Source organism: Temnothorax americanus, unplaced genomic scaffold (assembly GCF_048541705.1).
Source record: "Temnothorax americanus isolate GAGA-0224 unplaced genomic scaffold, ASM4854170v1 Scaffold84, whole genome shotgun sequence".
NCBI classification, from domain to species: domain Eukaryota; kingdom Metazoa; phylum Arthropoda; class Insecta; order Hymenoptera; family Formicidae; genus Temnothorax; species Temnothorax americanus.
This window is the reverse complement of record NW_027509807.1, coordinates 114,877-135,110: the sequence shown is the minus strand read 5'-3', so window position 1 is coordinate 135,110 and position 20,234 is coordinate 114,877. Positions and strand designations below refer to the sequence as shown.

At 37.1% G+C, this 20,234-nt stretch overlaps 2 protein-coding genes and 1 long non-coding RNA gene across 6 annotated transcripts in view; 2 read left to right on the top strand and 1 right to left on the bottom strand.

Annotated features, from left to right (window-relative positions):
* Positions 1–924: 924 nt before the first annotated feature.
* On the top strand, positions 925–6,154 carry Fmt (phosphatase 6 regulatory subunit 1-like protein fmt). 2 transcript variants are annotated; one of them, XM_077424448.1, is made up of 18 exons: positions 925–1,531; positions 1,670–1,749; positions 1,846–1,997; positions 2,096–2,217; positions 2,431–2,601; positions 2,706–2,884; positions 2,967–3,080; positions 3,164–3,293; positions 3,404–3,556; positions 3,662–3,772; positions 3,850–3,914; positions 3,996–4,197; positions 4,414–4,500; positions 4,578–4,675; positions 4,836–4,917; positions 5,007–5,205; positions 5,290–5,704; positions 5,781–6,154. In XM_077424448.1, the coding sequence occupies exons 1-18, from the start codon at positions 1,472–1,474 to the stop codon at positions 5,932–5,934; spliced, it is 2,574 nt and encodes an 857-aa protein (XP_077280574.1). In that variant the 5' UTR covers positions 925–1,471; the 3' UTR covers positions 5,935–6,154. The 2 variants fall into 2 exon arrangements, with proteins under 2 accessions (XP_077280574.1, XP_077280575.1); XM_077424449.1 differs by having other exon boundaries at positions 927–1,531; positions 4,878–4,917.
* A 673-nt stretch (positions 6,155–6,827) lies between these two features.
* Positions 6,828–15,101, bottom strand: LOC143907610 (uncharacterized). 2 transcript variants are annotated; one of them, XM_077424491.1, is made up of 5 exons: positions 14,994–15,101; positions 14,708–14,791; positions 7,486–7,628; positions 7,322–7,402; positions 6,828–7,127 (listed from the first exon to the last, which is right to left on the bottom strand). In XM_077424491.1, the coding sequence occupies exons 2-5, from the start codon at positions 14,783–14,785 to the stop codon at positions 7,070–7,072; spliced, it is 360 nt and encodes a 119-aa protein (XP_077280617.1). In that variant the 5' UTR covers positions 14,786–14,791; positions 14,994–15,101; the 3' UTR covers positions 6,828–7,069. The 2 variants fall into 2 exon arrangements, with proteins under 2 accessions (XP_077280617.1, XP_077280616.1); XM_077424490.1 differs by lacking the exons at positions 14,708–14,791; positions 14,994–15,101 and having other exon boundaries at positions 7,486–8,098.
* Positions 12,569–20,234, top strand: part of LOC143907611 (uncharacterized) — a 43,599-nt gene continuing 35,933 nt past the window's right edge. For both annotated transcript variants that reach the window (XR_013259899.1, XR_013259898.1), the window contains exons 1-2: positions 12,569–13,264; positions 14,964–15,101. This is a non-coding gene — a long non-coding RNA (uncharacterized LOC143907611). The remainder of the gene's footprint in view (positions 13,265–14,963; positions 15,102–20,234) is intronic.

Here is a 20,234-nt window from a genome sequence, read left to right as displayed (position 1 = left end):
CCTTTATCTCTACAACGTGAAAAAAAGAAGAAAGATAAACCGTGCAAAAGTTCAGCTAAAAAAAAATTTATTTTGTCTAAATTTTTCTGAAAAACGTTTTGTTTTAATTCGTATAAAAGAATCTGAAAAATTCTGAGCATTCTGAAAAAATCTGAAAATTTTTATAAAAATTCTGATTAATAATAAATTGTATTTGGACTTAAAACACCTAATTGTGTAAACTGGGACTAACAGTAAACAAATCAGCCAATCACAGTCACGAACTTAAGGGTCGGCAGGAGCGACGGCCGAACTCAGGTGCACTCAGGTGCACTTTATGCACTAAAGTGCACGTTAAACTGCACTTTAACTCCGTATTTTTATTTATTATAAAAATTTTTAAGAGCAAAACTGCAAAATCGGGCTCTGTAGTTGACTGCATTATTATATAAAGAGTATATAAAAAAAAATTCACAAATCTTATGTAACTTATTTTATAAGAAATCTTGTTATTACGAATTACGGATTCTTAAAACATCTTTCCAACAAGCGACACAAGTCGACACATGCATCGTTCTATCTTTCTTTTTTAGTAATGAGCAGCAAAGATAAAACGATACCTTGTGTCGACTTGTGTCGCTTGCTGGAAAGCTCCCCTATTGTAGACCCGGACTAATCGGAGTTTGTGGTCGCTCGTATTCCGTATTCCGCCGTCCGTGTTCGAGCGCCTGTAAAGGTGCCTTTTCATGCTGACGCTCGACGCTCGACGCTCATTTTCAGCGGCAAGAAGGTCGCATGACCACACGTGACGTCGGCGTCATTTGAAATTCATGAAAAGGAAAACAGCGTCAAAATGCGACCTTCTTGCCGCTGAAAATGAGCGTCGAGCGTCAGCATGAAAAGGCACCTTTAATATAGTATATGTTCTGTATAGCGCCTGTTCGCGCTCGAGAGCGTCTGGTGCGACCACGTCCGATCACTTTGATCGCGCTCCATTCCCTTGTCGTTCTGGGTTCTAGGGGGGAGGGGGTCATTGTCGTGCATCGCCTGGCATCGCCTCGCGGTCAGCAGTCCGCGTTCAAGTCGCATACGTCACGACTATCGGGAACCGGAGACGGCGGAGACCGGAGCGAGGGTGGCAGCAGGAGCCGCTGGTTAGGAGTGGAGTAATCGCGAACCCCCGAGTGGTCGCGAGGAGGTGGTGCGTGGCGTGACGACAGCGGTTTTTCGACACTTGATCGCGCGCGGCGCGGCGCGACGGAGGAGAATCGACGAGGAAACGACACCACGCGTGTGCATGCGATGTTAGCCGCTCGTCGGCCGAACGAATTCGCGCGACGTGTTGCACAGTGTTCCTTGACCCGCGCGTGCGTCCCCACGCCACGCCGATGTGAGTCGGACGGATCGTCCCGGGCTACGATAAATCGCTACGCGACATTTATAGGTATTTAAGCACGCACGCACATACGCACCCCCACATACGGGCCGCATCATGTTCTGGACGAATAATTACGTGTCATCGCCGCATATCGAGGCATTGCTCAACAAAGAGGTAAGTGCACTCTCCTCGTCGCACACGAGCGTCTTTTTCCCCCACACTCCACAGATGAGCGTTTCCCTTTCCTCACTCCCTCTGGGGGGGGGGGAGAGTCTCGTTGTTAGACGGTATCTAATCGGTTGCTCCATGCAGGATGTCACGCTGCACGAGTTGATGGATGAGGAGGACATCCTGCAGGAGTGCAAGAGCCAAAACAAAAAGCTGGTTGAATAGTAAGTGGCATTATTGCTGCTTCCTTAAATCCGATTTTGTATTCATTGCATATAGTGTCTTTGTTGCAAAATATTACTGCAATGCATAATTTATAGTCTTACAAGGCCTGCTGTTATGGAAGAATTAGTTACGTTAACTACTAAAGAACCATCCACGGATATTGAAGAACGTTGGCGCTATAAGTATCCCAATGTCGCGTGTGAGTTGCTCACATGTGATGTGCCTACATTAAATGAGAAACTGGCAGGTACTTGGAGCTTTGTTATGTACTTACTTAATTGGTGAGAGTATCTGTTTGTAAAATTATATGGATTTTGTAAACACATTTCTTGAAATTTTTTTCAGGTGATGAGGCACTTTTGGCCAAATTATATTCTTTCATAGATACAGATCAGCCATTAAATCCACTACTTGCGTCATTTTTCAGTAAAACTATCGGAGTGCTAGTCGCTCGTAAAAGTGACCAGGTAATTACATAAATACCTCTAGTTTTTATGTAGAAGATGGTTATATGAGATACATTTGAGATAAGTCAGTTGCACTTACTTTTGTAATAACTTTACTTTGAGACATTTAATTCTCTCTATTGACAAGTAATATTAGTTAAATAATAAACTTTTTTTTGTTTCTCCTATATTATCCACATGCCTATCCATCCTATATATTTCCATTTATTCCAGAATTGGTATTCCTATCAGTTCACATGCTTACAGGTTTTAGAATTTCTTAAGAGTCGCCAGAGATGCGTAGATCTATTGTTGCAACATTTAGAGACTTCGGCTATCATGGACTTAGTACTCAAACTTGTTACTCAGGTTGAGGGCAGTGATATGCGTCAAAACATATTAAATGTAAGAGGTTTTCCATATTTATTTTTATTATTGTTCATCTAGTTACTATTATATAATTGAGTTCTTTTCGATACATATATGTGTATTTGTGTTGTTTTTAATAGTGGCTAGATAGTCAACATTTAGTGCAAAGACTGGTAAAATTGTTAGCACCTACTTCAGAAGTAGCCAAACACGCTAACGCGGCACAATTACTTTGCGACATGGTGATGGTAGCTAGAGAAACTCAACGTACATCCACAGAACGTGCTGATCCAGATCCTATTTTGAATACTTTGGAATCGTGAGTATACTCAAACTTAAGATGAGTTATTTGTTTTACACGAATATTCACACGAATAATATAATAAAATTTTGTCACGCAGAGGAGAAACTGTGAGCCTATTGTTAGAAACTATCCTAACAGCAGAAAAAGTAGAAAGTAGTATTGTCGGTGGAATACAAGTGCTTTTGGTACTTTTAGGTCAAAGACCCAGCAAGTATGACGATGAGAATATTTTACACTGTCAAAATTACATTTTATAGATAAAGTACAGTACGTAATAGCCTGAATGCTTTGCAGTTCCTCAAATGAAGGAGATGTACATGGTAATGGCGAAGACACCACGGATAATGAACAATGTATTAAAATTTCAAACGCCACTATACCATATTTAGAACATCTTCACAAACTTCTTCTAGATCCACCATATGTAAGAACTGCTCAAAAAAGTTTTCTAAAAATAGAAGTTGTACTTAACGTATTATTTTATATTTATACTTTTTGTATTATTTGAAAAAACCACAATTTTTTATTGTTTAGAAACCTGCCGTTAAAACAACCGTTGGACTATTAGAATGTCCATTGGGAAACACTCGTTTGCACGTAGCAAAGTTGTTAAGCGCGTTATTGGCGACAGAGAATTTAAAGATCCACGAAAGTTTAGAAAATTTGGGAACATTCCAAACATTGTTGGTAAGATCGCATTATATGAGCATGCGTCTTTTTAATATCATTAAGTGCTTTCTATTTATTTTGTATCACTTTGATTTACTTATTTTTCGTCTAAATGTGTTACAGGATCTGTTTTTCAAATATACATGGAATAATTTCTTACATACACAAGTACAACAGTGCCTGGCCTTAGCTATTAATTGCGGACAACGGGATAATGATATTATTTATAATAATGTGAGTTATACCTCTTGTAGTGTGTCAATAAACCATAATACAGGAACATTAAATAATTCGAGCGCATTAATTTCCAGATATTTATCAAGTGCAAATTAATAGAGAGAATCTTAGAAGCATGGGATAAAAACGAGAGTAAACAGTAAGATTGCCGAGAGTATTAAATTTCGCATATGTTTTGCAAGAGGAAATTCAGAACTATAACATCGGGATTTTATTGCAGAAACAAGGAAAATGGTGTTCGTCAAGGCTACATGGGACATTTAATAAATATCGCGAACAATATTGTCACGCAATGTGAAAAAAATAATATACTGGCCAGCTTCTTAAAGAACAATTTATCACCCGAGTGTCTTACTAAATGGGAAAATCTTGTGAGTGTACAGTTGGTGGAGATTAATAAAATTCATCGAACTGTAATGATGGTACGTGGTAATGGTATATATTGTTTACTATTTTTTTTTCCTGCAAATGCATCGCGCATGTGGATTTAGATATAACGGGTAATTTTAACGTTCTTTCATGCAACCGTAATAATTTACGATGAAAGACTGTTTCAATTTTTTCTTGCGTTGTGCAATGTTTAATTCAATGTATCTGCAGCGAGAAAGCAGCAATCTTAATTAGAATGGAATTTTTAGGGTGATCAGACTCCAGTGTACCTGATGAGCTCCGAGGAAAATCCAAACGAGTACAACTCTTATTCGCAAGAGACATACATTCAACAGGTTACATTCGTATATTATTGATACATAAATTAAGATTGTCTAGTTCTTTATTTATCGTGCGATATTCTTCGTATTAGATGTACTCCAATTATCAGGGTCAACAAATAACACCTTCGTTCATCGAGAACTTTGGATTTCATGACGATGAGTTTAACGATGGTGATGATGCGCTTCAGTAAGTATACGCGCGAGATTTCATTAGAAAAAAGAATAGCATTACTAGGGGCGCAATCGTAGAGTTTACAAAAGCCAAGAAAGCACACGCGTGAAAAGAGCGCGACGTTAATATTGTCAGTCATTTCTCCCCCACTGTTTTAAGAAGTATGATATTATAGTAATCCAGTTGACCAATTAACAACGTTGGCCTTTACTCTCAGTGAAGAAGATCTCGACAAGCGAGAAGATATGTTCAATAAGGTAGATATCTGTTTAATTGTTATCGAATAACATACGTGTTATATTTGAAACTGAGATTTAAAAAATTGTTTGGTGATGTTATGTTAAAGCTGTGCCAACAAAAACAAAAAGCCGGGCTTGAGGATTGCGGTAGTGGCTTAGAATGGGGAGACGAGGGCGAACTGACGTTCCAGACTGTGGTGGATAAACGGGATTGGCACTCGAAGCAGCAGCATCAGGATTCTAGTTCGTCGGACGAGGATGACGAGGAACCACGTGACATGCATATGGAGGTCGACACGACTGATCGTATGTTCTACCAAGGATTCTTCTATTATTTGATATTCAAAAATGCTCGAGATTATTTTATCGAATTGAGTTACGAACTTTCAGCTTGGGACACTACCGAACCACTGAACACTGGCACTATACTCCCGCCGGTTAATCCATGGGATGTAGTACCGTCAGAGCCAGTAGAATCCACTGGATGGGCCAATTTTGAAAATTTTGAGAATACTTTGAGTATAGAGAACACCGTAAGCGAAGATAAAAAGCCGTGCGATGTGCTTAAAGATAAAACATCAGAAGCAACAGCCGCAAACTTAACGGAAAAGAATATGGCTTCTAGCGAAAATATTGGAGATGGCAACGAAAAGAATAAAGATTATGTAGATAGCCAAGTAGTCGAGACGGAATTACCAGTTGCGGAAACTAATCTCGATGACGGCAAAAGTGACAGCAAAAATGACGAGCACAAAATGATCTCTGCGAATGAGACCGTCAATCCTAGCGAGTTACCGGTTAACAGGTGTTTATATAGCGTCTAGTCTATCGAATCTGGAACATATGACAAATTTATGTAAAATTTGTGTTGTTCTTTCTAGAGATCTTAAGAGCACGGCGGAGAACGAAACCGTAAAGGATGCGAACATGGAGAACGAAAAACCGTTAATTGAACATCCAATCCCAGTCGCTTCGTCGGAAAGTACATCCGCTGGCACCGTTAATGCCCTACCGGTGCCTAAAGATGCTAAATGAAATGAAATTTCCCCTTGCCTACGTTAAATGATCTATGGCAATAGGAAGAGAGAATCATATCAGTATCGAGTCGTACGCGAACGATCGGAAGCATATTGCGCCTTCTCTATTTTTCATTAGACACCACGTTAATTATGCTTTAAGAAAACGTTGACGCTGGACATATTGTGGTCCCGCTGCAGGGTATCTCTTTGAATAAATCCAGAATGCCGAAAAATGATCGACGCTCAACTACACTTAGCGAATAATTTGATGTTCATTACATGTAGGTACATCCCATTCCCTTTCTACCCCCCGCCCCGTCCCTTAAATGGCCAACGTCTATAAGTATTCTTGCAAAAATCAAGTCCTCCCTCTACCCCTATATTTTACGATTATTGTTAAGAGTTTCAACTGACAATGAGTGTACGTTAGTTCGACGAGAGCAGAAAAAAAGAGAGAGAGAATCGAGAGTATTTTTATTACCTTTTGTCATAATAATCAGTCAAAATTTGTACATGATATCGGATTAATCAAGCCCTTGACGAACTTGCGCGCTTATTTGCATTCCAAAATAACAAAAAGGAAGGAAATATTTATACGTACCTTTAAGCGACCGTTGAAGTCTTTCACACACATCAAGATCTTCCAGAAGTAAATAGTTAAATTGCAGAAATCATTGTCAAAGTGTCGCGCATGCTTCGATCGAGCTGTCTTACGTATGTACCCATCATTCTTCGAGAGATTATTCTACGGATTACGTTACCTGATTGTTCCGAATTGCGACTTTCTTCTGCCTCGCAGATTTTGCAGCAGCAATGTGTTTATAGCGTTGTACACGAGATATTGTTCATATTTGAATGAAAAAAAAAAACTAATAAAACATTGTTCTAAATCCTAAAGAAACGCACATGTCGCATCATTACAGGTTTAATATTGAAATTTATAAATTGCGTACACCGCTCTATGTGTCGTCTTCACGTTCTATCTTATACGGCGTATAATTAATAATTTACTACACACATCTATTCTTCGATAACATCGTCGTGTATATGCGCAGTCTTTACATTTCACATTTTTCTTTTCGCCTTCAATCGATAAACTCATTTCGATGCGCGAATCCGCACTCGCTCCGAGATAAAAAAATTCGTTGGGATTAGGAGAATTCGTCGTCCTGCGGTGTATTATACAACGTTATATCGACTCTCTCTTGTCTGCAAAGCACAAAAAAAAAATGATAACGTTTTGAAATTATCATTTAATTGTTTTATTTTATAGAATTATTCCTTCTATTTCATAGAATTATTATTTATTTCATAGAATGTATAAATGTTTTCACGTCGCTTTCTCTTTCAACGGGAACATTACACAAAAATAAAGGATAAAATGAAACTTTTTACTTGTTTACCTTTCGGTACTTTCGGCACTCGTTGTATTATCCGTGTCCGTGAGAATCCCAATCTCGTAAACCACAGCCTTTATCACGATTCTGAAGACGTCAAGATATATTTATGTATATTAAGTAGTCAATTATTTTACATATACATTAAAGAATATTTTAAAGAAAATTACACGTCGGTGTTGGATGAGATCTCCGTCGAATTGTCCGTCGAGCTATCCATCGAGCTGTCCATCGAGCTGTTCGCCGAATCGTTCATCGAATTCTCCATCGAATGTTCCGACGAACTCCCCGTCGAACTCTTGGGCGTTGAGTTCTGTGGAAAATCCCATAAAGGACTGGCACCCACTCGTTGCAACGTCGTTAATGTTAATATTAATGTAAATAATAAAAATGCGACGTAAGATGGCCAGAAAGGCCGATGTAAGACGACACGCGACATTTTAAAGCGACAAGACTTGGAACGATCCCGACCGCGACTTTTATAGCGGCGGACATCTGTCCCTCGTTAACACCATTGTGTCTTATACGTAGATACTTTTGCATTACGTATTCTCGATCAGTTCATAAGTGGTAACGGAAATTTTCCTGGTTGCGCATAGAGGTGCAACCCGCTGTTGAATTTTAACGAGATGAGGTTTTACTTAATCGCGTATAAGAAGACGGCTATCTTTGAATTTCGAAAGTACTAGGAAAGTTTCGAGGAAAATCTGATCCTCTGTAAAAGAAGAAATACTATATAATATAAGTAGCTGACTAATTTCGGTAATTGAAATGAGAAAGGTGCACAACTTGTGCAAATTGAAACAACTTGCGCTCTGCTCGGCCCTGTAATTTTTCGACGTAATTCTGTATATGTAACGAACTTGTTAATGGAAATGCCACACTCTAATAACTCGTTCAAGGTTTCCGAAGACATCTCCAATGTATTCACGTATTACCGTGAACGCAATAGACATCGATGTAATACATAGGGAGCTTTCCAGCAAGCGACACAATTCGACACAAGTATCGTTTTATCTTTGTTGCTCATTACCAAAAAAGAAAGATAGAACGATGCTTGTGTCGACCTGTGTCGCTTGCTGGAAAGCTCCTATATTCTTTCTCGATCTAATATTGCTCGATGTGAATTTTAATAGATGCATCTTTTTATTTCAGTAATTGAATGAAGCGTGAAAGTAAAATTGTAGAAGTTAAATTTTTCAAAGCGATATCGAGAATATATTCTGCTCATACGATTTTGTCTTTGTATATCGCCTTTGTATATCGTCTTAAACGTGGTAATTCAATTAGCGTAGTTACTCAAACAAATCGCGTCATTTGGATACCGACGCATCATTTAAAATAATATCCGGATAAATATGATAAACCTATACGTGTACGTGTCATGTTCGTTCAGGTTTAAATTAAAAATATTATTAGTTTTGATTATTAATAATATTAAAAATAAGAAACTTATTTTTCGCTCGTTTGAAGCAAAGGCTATAATGAGAAGAAGACCATTACCCAACTATTCACTGTGCTCCGATCACAGCCGGACTTAAAACACAGTTATCATTAGAACGTTAAAAAACCCTTCCATCCCCCCACAATTAAATCGACACGATTTAATTATTAAAAAAACTGTAAAGAATTTATTGCGAAAAATATCACCTCAGCCAGGGTTCGAACCTGGAACCTCCCTCATTCCGTGTAGGGCGTCGTACCAATTCGACCACCGAGGCATATGGTAATATTCTTCGCAATAACCGGTTAATAATAGTTGTAAACACTAAGACGCATTGTAAGGTCAGCGTATATTAACAATAAGAAACTTATTTTTCGCTTGTTTGAAGCAAAGGCTATAATGAGAAGTAAGACCATTACACGAGCATCAATAGATGTTACGGAAAATTTTTATATCGAATTTTTATATGTATTATTGTAACACAATTGTGTTTACAACTATTATTAACCGGTTATTGCGAAGAATATTACCACATGCCTCGGTGGTCGAATTGGTACGACGCCCTACACGGAATGAGGAAGGTTCCAGGTTCGAACCCTGGCTGAGGTGATATTTTTCGCAATAAATTCTTTACGGTTTTTTAATAATTAAATCGTGTCGATTTAATTGCGGGGGGATGGAAGAGTTTTTTAACGTTTTAATGATAACTGTGTTTTAAGTCCGGCTGTGATCGGAGCACAGTGAATAGTTGGAATATACATATATGTGTTACAATAATACATATAAAAATTCGATATAAATTTTCCGTAACATATCTATTAATGTTCGTGTAATGGTCTTACTTCTCATTATTAATAATATATTATTAATTATAATATTAATATATATTCTGAGATCTAGCAGCACCAAGTTTTTTTTGCATTAATAGGTATTCTTTCTTACTTCAATTAAATATTTTTATTTTATATTTGTTATCTATTTTTTTCATTCTTTTCGATTAAGTCTTTTTCTTTCATTGATGAGAGATATACTTCTTATCCATATTGTACATACATATGTATATCATGATTATAATTGTGTTTAACTAAATTTGTTGAAATGTTATAAAATAAGAAAATTATATAGAATTTAAAATTTAAATAGTTTATTTTTACAATCATGTTCTGTATCTTTATGTTAAGTTTGTTATAAAACAGAAATTAAAGATTTAAATAGTTTATTTTCATAATCATGTTCTATATCTTCTTGTTAAGTTTTCAACTGCATTTAAATATCTTCTATTATTTTAATAAGTTTAAAAATGTTTAATTTTTTAAAACTATCATATTTATTTTTATTTTGCGTAATTTATGCAATAAATTATTTTATATTTTTAATTAGATATATTGAAACAATTTATAAAAAAAATATATTTAGCAGCTGCTATATGTTAACAAACGAGTAATAAATAAGCGTCAAATAAAATATAACACAATTATGTGTCATTATATGTAATACAATAATAACAATGATGTGTAATATTAATAACCAATTAAGAAAAGAGATAGAGAAAAAAGAGAAAGAAAGGAAGACAGAGAGAAAATTTTATAAGGATATTTTTATGTCTCGCGGAAATAAAAATTATATGTATATCATATACGATGAATAATGTCACAATTCTAAAAATTTCGATAAGCCCATAAAAGGGCGAAACTTCCGAAAACGTCCGTGCTCCGATTTAGATAAAACTTTATGAATGGAAAATGTATACGTAAAGGCAGCAAGTTAAAAGTGTTAAAAAAGTTGTTAAACTTTGGAATCGCAAAAAATCCTTTTGGTATATGTCTTTTTTATCTAAAAGGAACCTATTCACAAAGTTTCATCTAAATCGGAGCACGGACGTTTTCGGAAGAACAGCCGTTAGTTACCTCATTGTAAAGAAGGCGACAAAGATTCAAATATGAAAAATTTATAATTATTGTGGTAGTATTTACTATTTCGCATATCTATCATTTATATGTTACTAGCTGGTTACCCGGGCTTCGCCCCGGAGAACATATGTAATAAGACACGCAAATAGTCTCTCTCTCTCTCTCTCTCTCTCTCTCTCTCTCTCTCTCTCTCTCTCTCTCTCTCTCTCTCTAAAATGCTGTAAATTGAAAAATACTACTTTCAATTAAACCGATTTCCAAAAAAATACCGGTTCCCAAAATAATCGGTTACGAAAAAATATACAGTTTATAGCACTCCCCGGGAAATTTTACCCCTGTTTTATATACAATTCTTTAAAATTCGATTAATTATTTCCCGAAAAATTCGTCAAACTTTTGATACCAATTTCCAAAAAAATTGGTAACGAAAAATTATATACTTTATAGCACTTCCCGGAAAATTCAACCTCTACTTTATGTACAATTTTTTGAGATTCGGTCATTCGGAACCGGTTTCCAAAAAAATCGGTAACAAAAAATAGTACACTTTATAGCACTCCCCGGGAAATTTTACCCCTGTTTTATATACAATTTTTTAAAATTAGATTAATTATTTCCTGAAAAATTCGTCAAACTTTTGATACTGATTTCCAAAAAAATTGGTAACGAAAAATTATATACTTTGTAGCACTTCCCGGAAAATTCAACCCCTACTTTATGTACAATTTTTTGAGATTCGGTCATTCGGAATCAGTTTCCAAAAAAATCGGTAACAAAAAATAGTACACTTTATAGCACTCTCCGGGAAATTCTACCCCTACTTCATATACAATTCTTTGCGATCCGGTCAATTAATTCCTAAAAAATTGGAAAAATTTCTAATACCGGTTTCCAAAAAAATCGGTAACGAAAAATTATACACTTTATAGCACTCGTCGGAAAATTCTACCCCTGTTTCATATATAATTCTTTGAGATTCGGTCGATTATTTCCCAAAAAATTAAAAAAATTAAAAAAAATCGGTTTCCAGATAATTGGTAGCAATAAACTATACACCCTATAGCACTCCCCGGGAAATTCTACCCCTATATTTCATGTACCCTTGGTAAAAATTTGGTCCACTAACGAATGAGTAGTTCGCGGACAGACGGACGGACGGACGGACGGACAGACAAACAGTCGGGTTTTATATATATGTATAGTATGGTAGTATGATTTTTCTATATAGTGTATAAACGAATAAAAGTGATCTGCATGTGAGTCGAGAGAGCAATCGCGAGATGTCCAGGGGGGAGGGGGCTTAATTAATAATTTTATTTCCGTTTTTTATTCCTTAATATAATTTTGGAATCTCGCCGAGGCATCTCTAAAACGACGTCATCGTTGGAATCTAAAAAATTTAGAGGAAACTGTGGAGATAAAACTGAGGGCGAGGGGCTGATCGTTTGAGGAAGTCGAGAGGGAGGAGGGAGGCCTGATCGCGGAGCTCGCAGGAGGCTTAAAAGTGGAAGGGGAGCGCGAAGGAACGCACTTGCGAAGAGCACACACTTCTGCACAACGCATAATGCGTAAGCATAAGAAAATTGATTGGTCTATTTCCTTATGTACATGTGTATGGACCAATTAATTTTCTTATACGCATTATGCGTTGTGCAGAAGTGTGTGTCCGGGCCCATAGGGCCGGTATCACATACTACGTTTACGCGAGCGTTACTTCTGTAGTAACTTACGATAATTCCTTCGCGTAAACGGGATTTTGTAGTAACTTACGATAATTTACTCCGCGTAAACGAGTAATATATCGTAAGTTACTACAGAAGTAACGCTCGCGTAAAGTCTCCGATTAACGTGATTCTCCCTAGATTCTCCGATTAAACTCACTCTTCGTCTCTTTCTAGGGGGATAGTTAGAAAGAGATGCAGGGTGAGTTTAATCGGAGAATCACGTTAATCGGAGATTGTGATACCGGCCCTTATAGCGCGTGATCGGCAGGTGACGGAGAAGACCAGAGAAGACTGTCGCAGGGCCCTCTACGGCCGAGGAAAATGGAGATGTCCCGACTGGTCCCGACCGATCTCCATGGCACCGATCGGACCCGGGATGGCGAGGTCATCATCCCATAGGTTCACCGGTAGAGCTCCTGTCGGTAGAAGTGAGGCCCGGCTGTCCGGAGCGCTCGGCAGAAATTTCGAAATGTCATTGCGAAGGCGCGGGGTCGCGAAGCACCCCTGCAAGACCGACTGTATACGATACTGCGTGACGGGGACCGCCGACCGTGGTGAGCTCGCGAATCCGCGGAACTCGCCTTACTCGCCCCCTAATTGGTCGGCGGTCGCGATAACAACGCGCAGAAGATTTGCGCACCCCTGAGTGAACACACCATCGATCCGGTATCCGGTATCGCGGTATCGAATGTATCGAGCAGCGTTTGTTCGATCATCTCTTCCGGTTCGGGCGGTTCGTCCTTTCGGCTTCGGCGTAGCCGTAGACAGACGTGTAGTGAGACTTATATAGTGAGAACTGAGAAGCGCGGTGAGAGGCTTTCGAGAAGGACGAGAAGCAGCGGCGAGAAGCCGGGATCAGCGGATGGGATCGGTGAGATTGATATCTTCAATTGTGTCGCGTTTTAATACGTCGCGAGTTGCGTTTCGTGTTGAGCGTTGAAAGTAGAGGCACCTCGGATGTACTACATACCTATACTCGCGTATTGCGTAGCGTCTTGCGTTTCGCGTGGGCGTCCATATCTCTCGTTCGCGTTAAGATTTGTGAGTAAATAATTGCGTTAAATATTGTTGCGCCTTTTTTATGTTGAGTGTTGCCGCGGATTCATGTGATCGCGTAATGATAAGTGTTATCGCGAGTATCGCGCATTATTCGCTATTCGTTAGTGCGCCTCGTTAGACGTCGTCGTGACGTACGCTGTTCGTGTTACTGGCGATAGAATCCCTTTAGCGTAATCGCGGTTTTTGAGATCGACTCCGTGCGCGCCGAGCGTAACGCATCGTATATTTCATGTTTGACTCTGTCGCACGTTTGCTGCCTTCTCACGTTTAATTCCATCTCCTGTTTATTTCTATTTCACGTTTCCCCTTGTTAGATCGAGCTGGCCGGCCCCTCGCACGTCGCACGACTGGCACGACCAACTAAATTGGCTCTCGCGGTTTTGCATCTAGATTCTCGCGAATTCTGGAAATTGGTGGGCGCGAGGAGTACGCGTCTGGCGCTCAATTATTTGTTTAACGTGTGGTTTTCGAATCGTGCGAGGGATCAGCTTCGCGAGACAGCTCGAGAAACACATCGTCCTTACTCTCCCGTCTTCCCCTTTTGATCCGTCTTGCGCCTCGCGCGCGAAAGAAAAAAAGACGTGAAAACAAATATACATGTGAAGAGTACAGGGGAAAAACAATCATAGTTCACACACTAGTGGGGAAGAACCATCAGTCAAACACATACGATGTAAACATATTAAGTAACTGCATTCCGATATTCACACTGCCAGTACCTTTTGAAATAGTTTCCTAAATATCTTGAAACTTAAAATTGTGTTTTTCTCGAAATTACTTCGGATGGACATTGATCGTTTTTTTTCTCCTGTACACTTCATATATATATATATATATATATATATATCAATTGTCGTATATGTGATAATATATATATATATATATATATATATATATATATATATTTTATCACATGTACATAATATTTATATTTATAATACTTATATGTTATACGTATACGTAATACTTTTTCTTTTCTTTATTTTATTTATAATATGTGAAGTAGAGATAATAGTCTAGAACTACTGTACATATACGTATTTTTTGTACATACTTTATTCTATTTTCTAAATCCTGATCTGGTTAAACAATTTTGCTTATGTCTTTGAATCATTCTTATTTATAATATTCTTTTTACAATTAACATCATGTCTCATATACGTTAAAAGCGCCTTGCATTAAGTTTGTATCGCAGTCTCCAAAACTTCTTTTGTGTGAAAGCCTATATTTATACGTAAAAATTTTTTTGCTTTACCCTTATATGAAAATCAAGCACCTGGTATCGCTGATACTTTATATTCCCGTTGACACCATTTGATGAATTTGGTAGCATCTATATCTTAAAAAAAAGATAATTTACAAAAAATTAAGTAAATTTTATAAGTATATAAAAATATAATTAAAAAATAATACATTATATATGAATAATATCTATGAATAATATTAAAATTGTAATTTATAATTACTTTAAAATTTTATATTTGAATTTACTCTGTTATACTGTATTACAGGAATTGTACGGGGAAAAAGATTCGTTATACCTGACGGAAGATGGATCCAGACGAAATAACCACCTGATCGTTGATATAAACAACAACAGTTTGGCAGAAATTGATCCAGTGTCTTACAAAGGGTATTTAATCGTTCCTGTAAGTTGACTTTTATTTATTTTATTTTTATCTACTTTTTATATAATAGTTTAAAAATATATAAGAACAATTTTTGTATTAAAATAAATTATCAAAATTATGAGAGCATACATAATCTATTTTTATAATTAAATACCTATTAAAGATTTGCTGTACGATAATCACTGTTAAATTATATAATGATACACTTTTTGAAGCATAAAAATATTTATAGTACAGAGATGATGTAACGTATCTTGTAGATCTTTATAATCTTATCCAGATACTCATTTTCGAGATTTTCAAGAGGCAGACTTGCAATTACTCCCGAAACATAATGATTAACTCCACTACCACATTATTCCTATTATGCACATTAAGTCCTAAAAAAAAAAGTTGAAAGACATGCATTAAGACAGTTACAATAATAAGTCACAAGATTTTTGTCAATCGATATAACGCACGATAATATATAAAAGATTACTAATGTTCAATAATTAACTTTATTTAGACTTTTTTGTAAATTGTTGACACATTAAATAGTTTCGCATAATTTACAATTTTTTAATTAACAATTTTTTTTAAAGAAAAAGAAAATAAGATCCCTTACGAGAGAGAGATGTTTTCACAATGTTCACAACACGCGGACTGCATTCAATCCATCCAAAGCGAATCGCTGGTGAAAAGATTTTAGAGAACGAACAGTTTGATACAACGTTTCCTTCTTTATAATTTGGTTCTTTTGGATCATTGTAAGAAAATAAACGTCGTGGCGGAGGTTCTTGCCCATAATAAAGCAAATTGTACACATCATCGCAGACTACCACTATGGAATTGTTTTGTGCAATCTCTACTAAACGGTTGCATTGATCTACCGAGAAATAAAATTGACAAAATAATCTATGTTAATGCATCTCAAAAAGTAAGGTACCAATGACGGGACACTTAAGACCTATGTCTGGACACCTTTATCATTTTAGTTTCTAAAATAATTTAGTTTTTAAATAAGTACACACAACGCTAATTAAAATTAAAGATAAAAATTTAATACAAGAAAAATATTTTTATCTCTGATTCTTTGATTTTAATTCACGTTATAACTTATTTAAGGCATTTTAAGGATTAAAATGATAAAAATGTCCAGACATGGTTACGTGTCCAGGCATTGGTATATTTACCTTATATATTTTATTCTTTTAAATCAAGAGACACGGTAGTGTCTCGCGCCAAGTACACGCGGAGCGAGACCGACCGTGACTCTTTTACGCGACGCGACGGGTTGCGAGTACCCGAGATGTTGAGATCTCGATAACGAGTGAACGGATCAAGTTCTAAGTAGGCTTGATCGATAGCTTGGGGTCCAATTAGGGGGGGGTTTCTCTCATAATATTCCGCTACGTGCCTTACGAGCGGAGATATTGCGACGCAAAGTCCAAATGTGAAAATTTATTTTTAAGATACTCCTCCTCCTAACGCCGCGATCTATCAGAGAAACGTCACTTTCACTTTTTCGCCGCTGGCGGCGCAGGTATCGCCAGTTTCGATATCGCGCGCGTATTTCAAAATTAGGTCGATAAACTTATCGGTCAGGAGGAAGATTTCTATTTAAGTAAAAATTAGGTATATATATAATAAATATTGAGTCAACGGAAAAGTAGGTTCTCTATGCTTGGCAGAAAGTGCCGCTAGGGAATTTTTAAGTCGATTCTTATGAATCAAGCTTGAATTTGATGTCTATGTATCCCAGGTTGCCGATGACAAGGTCCAGATAGTGCGCTTTATAGTTTTCGGTGTCCAGGTGTAATAATACGTTGAATTCGATGTCTACGTGTCCCAGGTTGCCGATGACGAGGTCCACATAGTGCGCTCCGTAGTTTTTGGTGTCTACGTGTATTAATATCTTGAATTCGATGTCCACGTGTCCCAGGTTGCCGATGACGGGATCCAGATAATGCGCTTCATAGATTTCGGTGTCCAGGTGTAATAATACGTTGAATTCGATGTCTACGTGTCCCAGGTTGCCGATGACGAGGTCCACATAGTGCGCTCCGTAGTTTTTGGTGTCTACGTGTATTAATATCTTGAATTCGATGTCCACGTGTCCCAGGTTGCCGATGACGAGGTCCACATAGTGCGCTCCGTAGTTTTCGGTGTCTACGTGTATTAATACCTTGAATTCGATGTCCACGTGTCCCAGGTTGCCGATGACGAGGTCCACACAGTGCGCTTCGTAGTTTTCGGTGTCCAGGTGTAATAATACGTTGAATTCGATGTCCACGTGTCCCAGGTTGCCGATGACGAGGTCCACACAGTGCGCTTCGTAGTTTTCGGTGTCCAGGTGTAATAATACGTTGAATGCGATGTCTACGTGTCCCAGGTTGCCGATGACGAGGTCCACATAGTGCGCTCCGTAGTTTTTGGTGACTACGTGTATTAATATCTTGAATTCGATGTCCACGAGTCCCAGGTTGCCGATGACGGGATCCAGATAATGCGCTTCATAGTTTTCGGTGTCCAGGTGTAATCGTACGTTGAATTCGATGTTTAGGTATCCCAGGTTGCCGATGACAAGGTCCACATAGTGCGCTCCGTAGTTTTCGGTGTCCACGTGTCCCAGGTTGCCGATGACGAGGTCCAGATATCGCGCTCCGTAGTTTTCGGTGTCTAGGTGTAATAATACCTCGAATTTGATGTTCACGTGTCCCAGGTTGCCGATGACGAGATCCAGATAATGCGCTTCATAGTTTTCGGTGTCCAGGTGTAATTGTACGTTGAATTCGATGTCTAGGTGTCCCAGGTTGCCGATGACAAGATCCACATAGTGCGCTCCGTAGTTTTCGGTGTCTACGTGTATTAATATTTTGAATTCGATGTCCACGTATCCCAGGTTGCCGATGACGGGATCCAGATAGTGCGCTTCATAGTTTCCGGTGTCCAGGTGTAATCGTACGTTGAATTTGATGTCTACGTGTCCCAGGTTGCCGATGACGAGGTCCACATAGTGCGCTTCGTAGTTTTCGGTGTCCAGGTGTAATAATATGTTGAATTCAATGTTTAGGTGTCCCAGGTTGCCGATGACAAGGTCCACATATTGCGTTCCGTAGTTTTCGGTGTCTACGTGTATTAATACCTTGAAATTGATGTCTAGGTGTCTTCGGTTGCTGATGACGAGATCCACATAGTGCGCTTTATAGTTTTTGGTGTCTAAGTGTATTAATAACTTTAAATCTGAATGGGTGCGTTCAGCCGATACTCCGCTAGCCTAGCAATCGTGAGCAGTTGCTCGTTTTTGCTCGTTTCTTCTCTTTTTAATCCAGTAAGTCAAAAAAGAGGAAACGAGCGAAAACGAGCGACTGCTCACGATTGCTAGGCTAGCAAAGTATCGGCTGAACGCACCCAATGTAGGACACGTAGATATCGAATTCGAGGTATTAATACATGTAGACACCGAAAACTACGAAGCGCACTATGTGGACCTCGTCATCGGCAACTTGGAACACGTGGCCATCAAGTTCAAGGTATTAATACACCTGGACACCGAAAACTATAAAGCGCACTATGTGGACCTCGTCATCAGCAACCTGGGACACCTAAACATTGAATTCAAGCTTGATTCATAAAAATCGACTTAAAATTTCCCTAGCGGCAGAATTAAAATTATGTCATGACATAATAAAAATCGCTGAATTAAAATTATGTCTAGACATAATAAAAATTGGACAAAAATTATGTTTAGACATAATAAAAATTGGATGAATTAAAATTATGTCTGACGTAAAAATAATTATCAAAAATATCGATACCTGAAGATATCGGTACATATACAGTTGCGAACAACATTCAGTAAGACACGCAAATAAAAATAAATAAAGAATTTTACAGTTAACGACTTATTAACATTAATCATGCTTTATTGCGATTATGTTTTATGTTGAAATTGAAAAATATATACAAGGTGTACAATTAAAAGGGTTACAGATTATTATTTTTAAAAAACTGAGCAAAATATTAAATTGTTGTTTTCTTTAGAAATAATAGTCCGTAACACTTTTAGCTTCATACCTTGTATTATATACGGTTTATGAAATTATAAGATATATTGTTTATAAGATTAAGTTGCGTAACACTACAAAAAGGCGTGATATCCGTACAAAATTACCTTTTTAAAAGAAGGTAAAAAAAGGCGCCAAGTACACGTATAGTAGTGTATATGTTGTTACCTAAAAAAAAAGAAAGTGGTAGTATTATACCTCGAAAAAACCTAAGTAACAAGTGGTAGATCTTTATATCTCGAAAAATCTCGAAAAAATCTAAGCAGTAGTATCTTTATTTCCGAAAAATTATAACCCAAGTGATACACGTCACAAAATTATGTTACCTTATCAAAAAGAAGAGTCGCGCTTCAAGTGATCTATTACAATTACAAAAAAGAAATGATATCTCTTTAAGTTAGAGCGCCAATTACAGAGAGAACATGTATATTGCCTCAAAAAATAATTGTTGCACTACATTGAAAAATCTTTACATTGTGTCAATTAGAAAAGAATGTATAATAACAATTTTAAAAGATTAAAAAATTTTATTTAAATTTAACAAGGGAATACAAGATATTTAAATACAAAGTTATTTACATGTGTATTTTTTAATGGCCACAAAGAATTACAGAAGTAACAGTACAAAATAAAAATATTTTATTAAAATACATAAATTTTTCTTGTAAAAAAACTTGGCGCTGCTAGACCTCGAAATTTTAAATAAATAAATAAACTTATTCTATACTTAATTATAAGCCGCATTATCCGCCGTCCGCGTAGTCACGCACACCCATATCACTCACTCCCACATCCACGCTGATAATCATTTAATATTACTCCCATTGTATTCTTCTCTGAATTATTTTTATTTATTGTTGTTTTTATTTATTTAAAAGGTCTAGCAGCGCCAAGTTTTTTTACAAGAAAAATTTATGTATTTTAATAAAATATTTTTATTTTGTACTGTTACTTCTGTAATTCTTTGTGGCCATTAAAAAATACACATGTAAATAACTTTGTATTTAAATATCTTGTATTCCCTTGTTAAATTTAAATAAAATTTTTTAATCTTTTAAAATTGTTATTATACATTCTTTTCTAATTGACACAATGTAAAGAT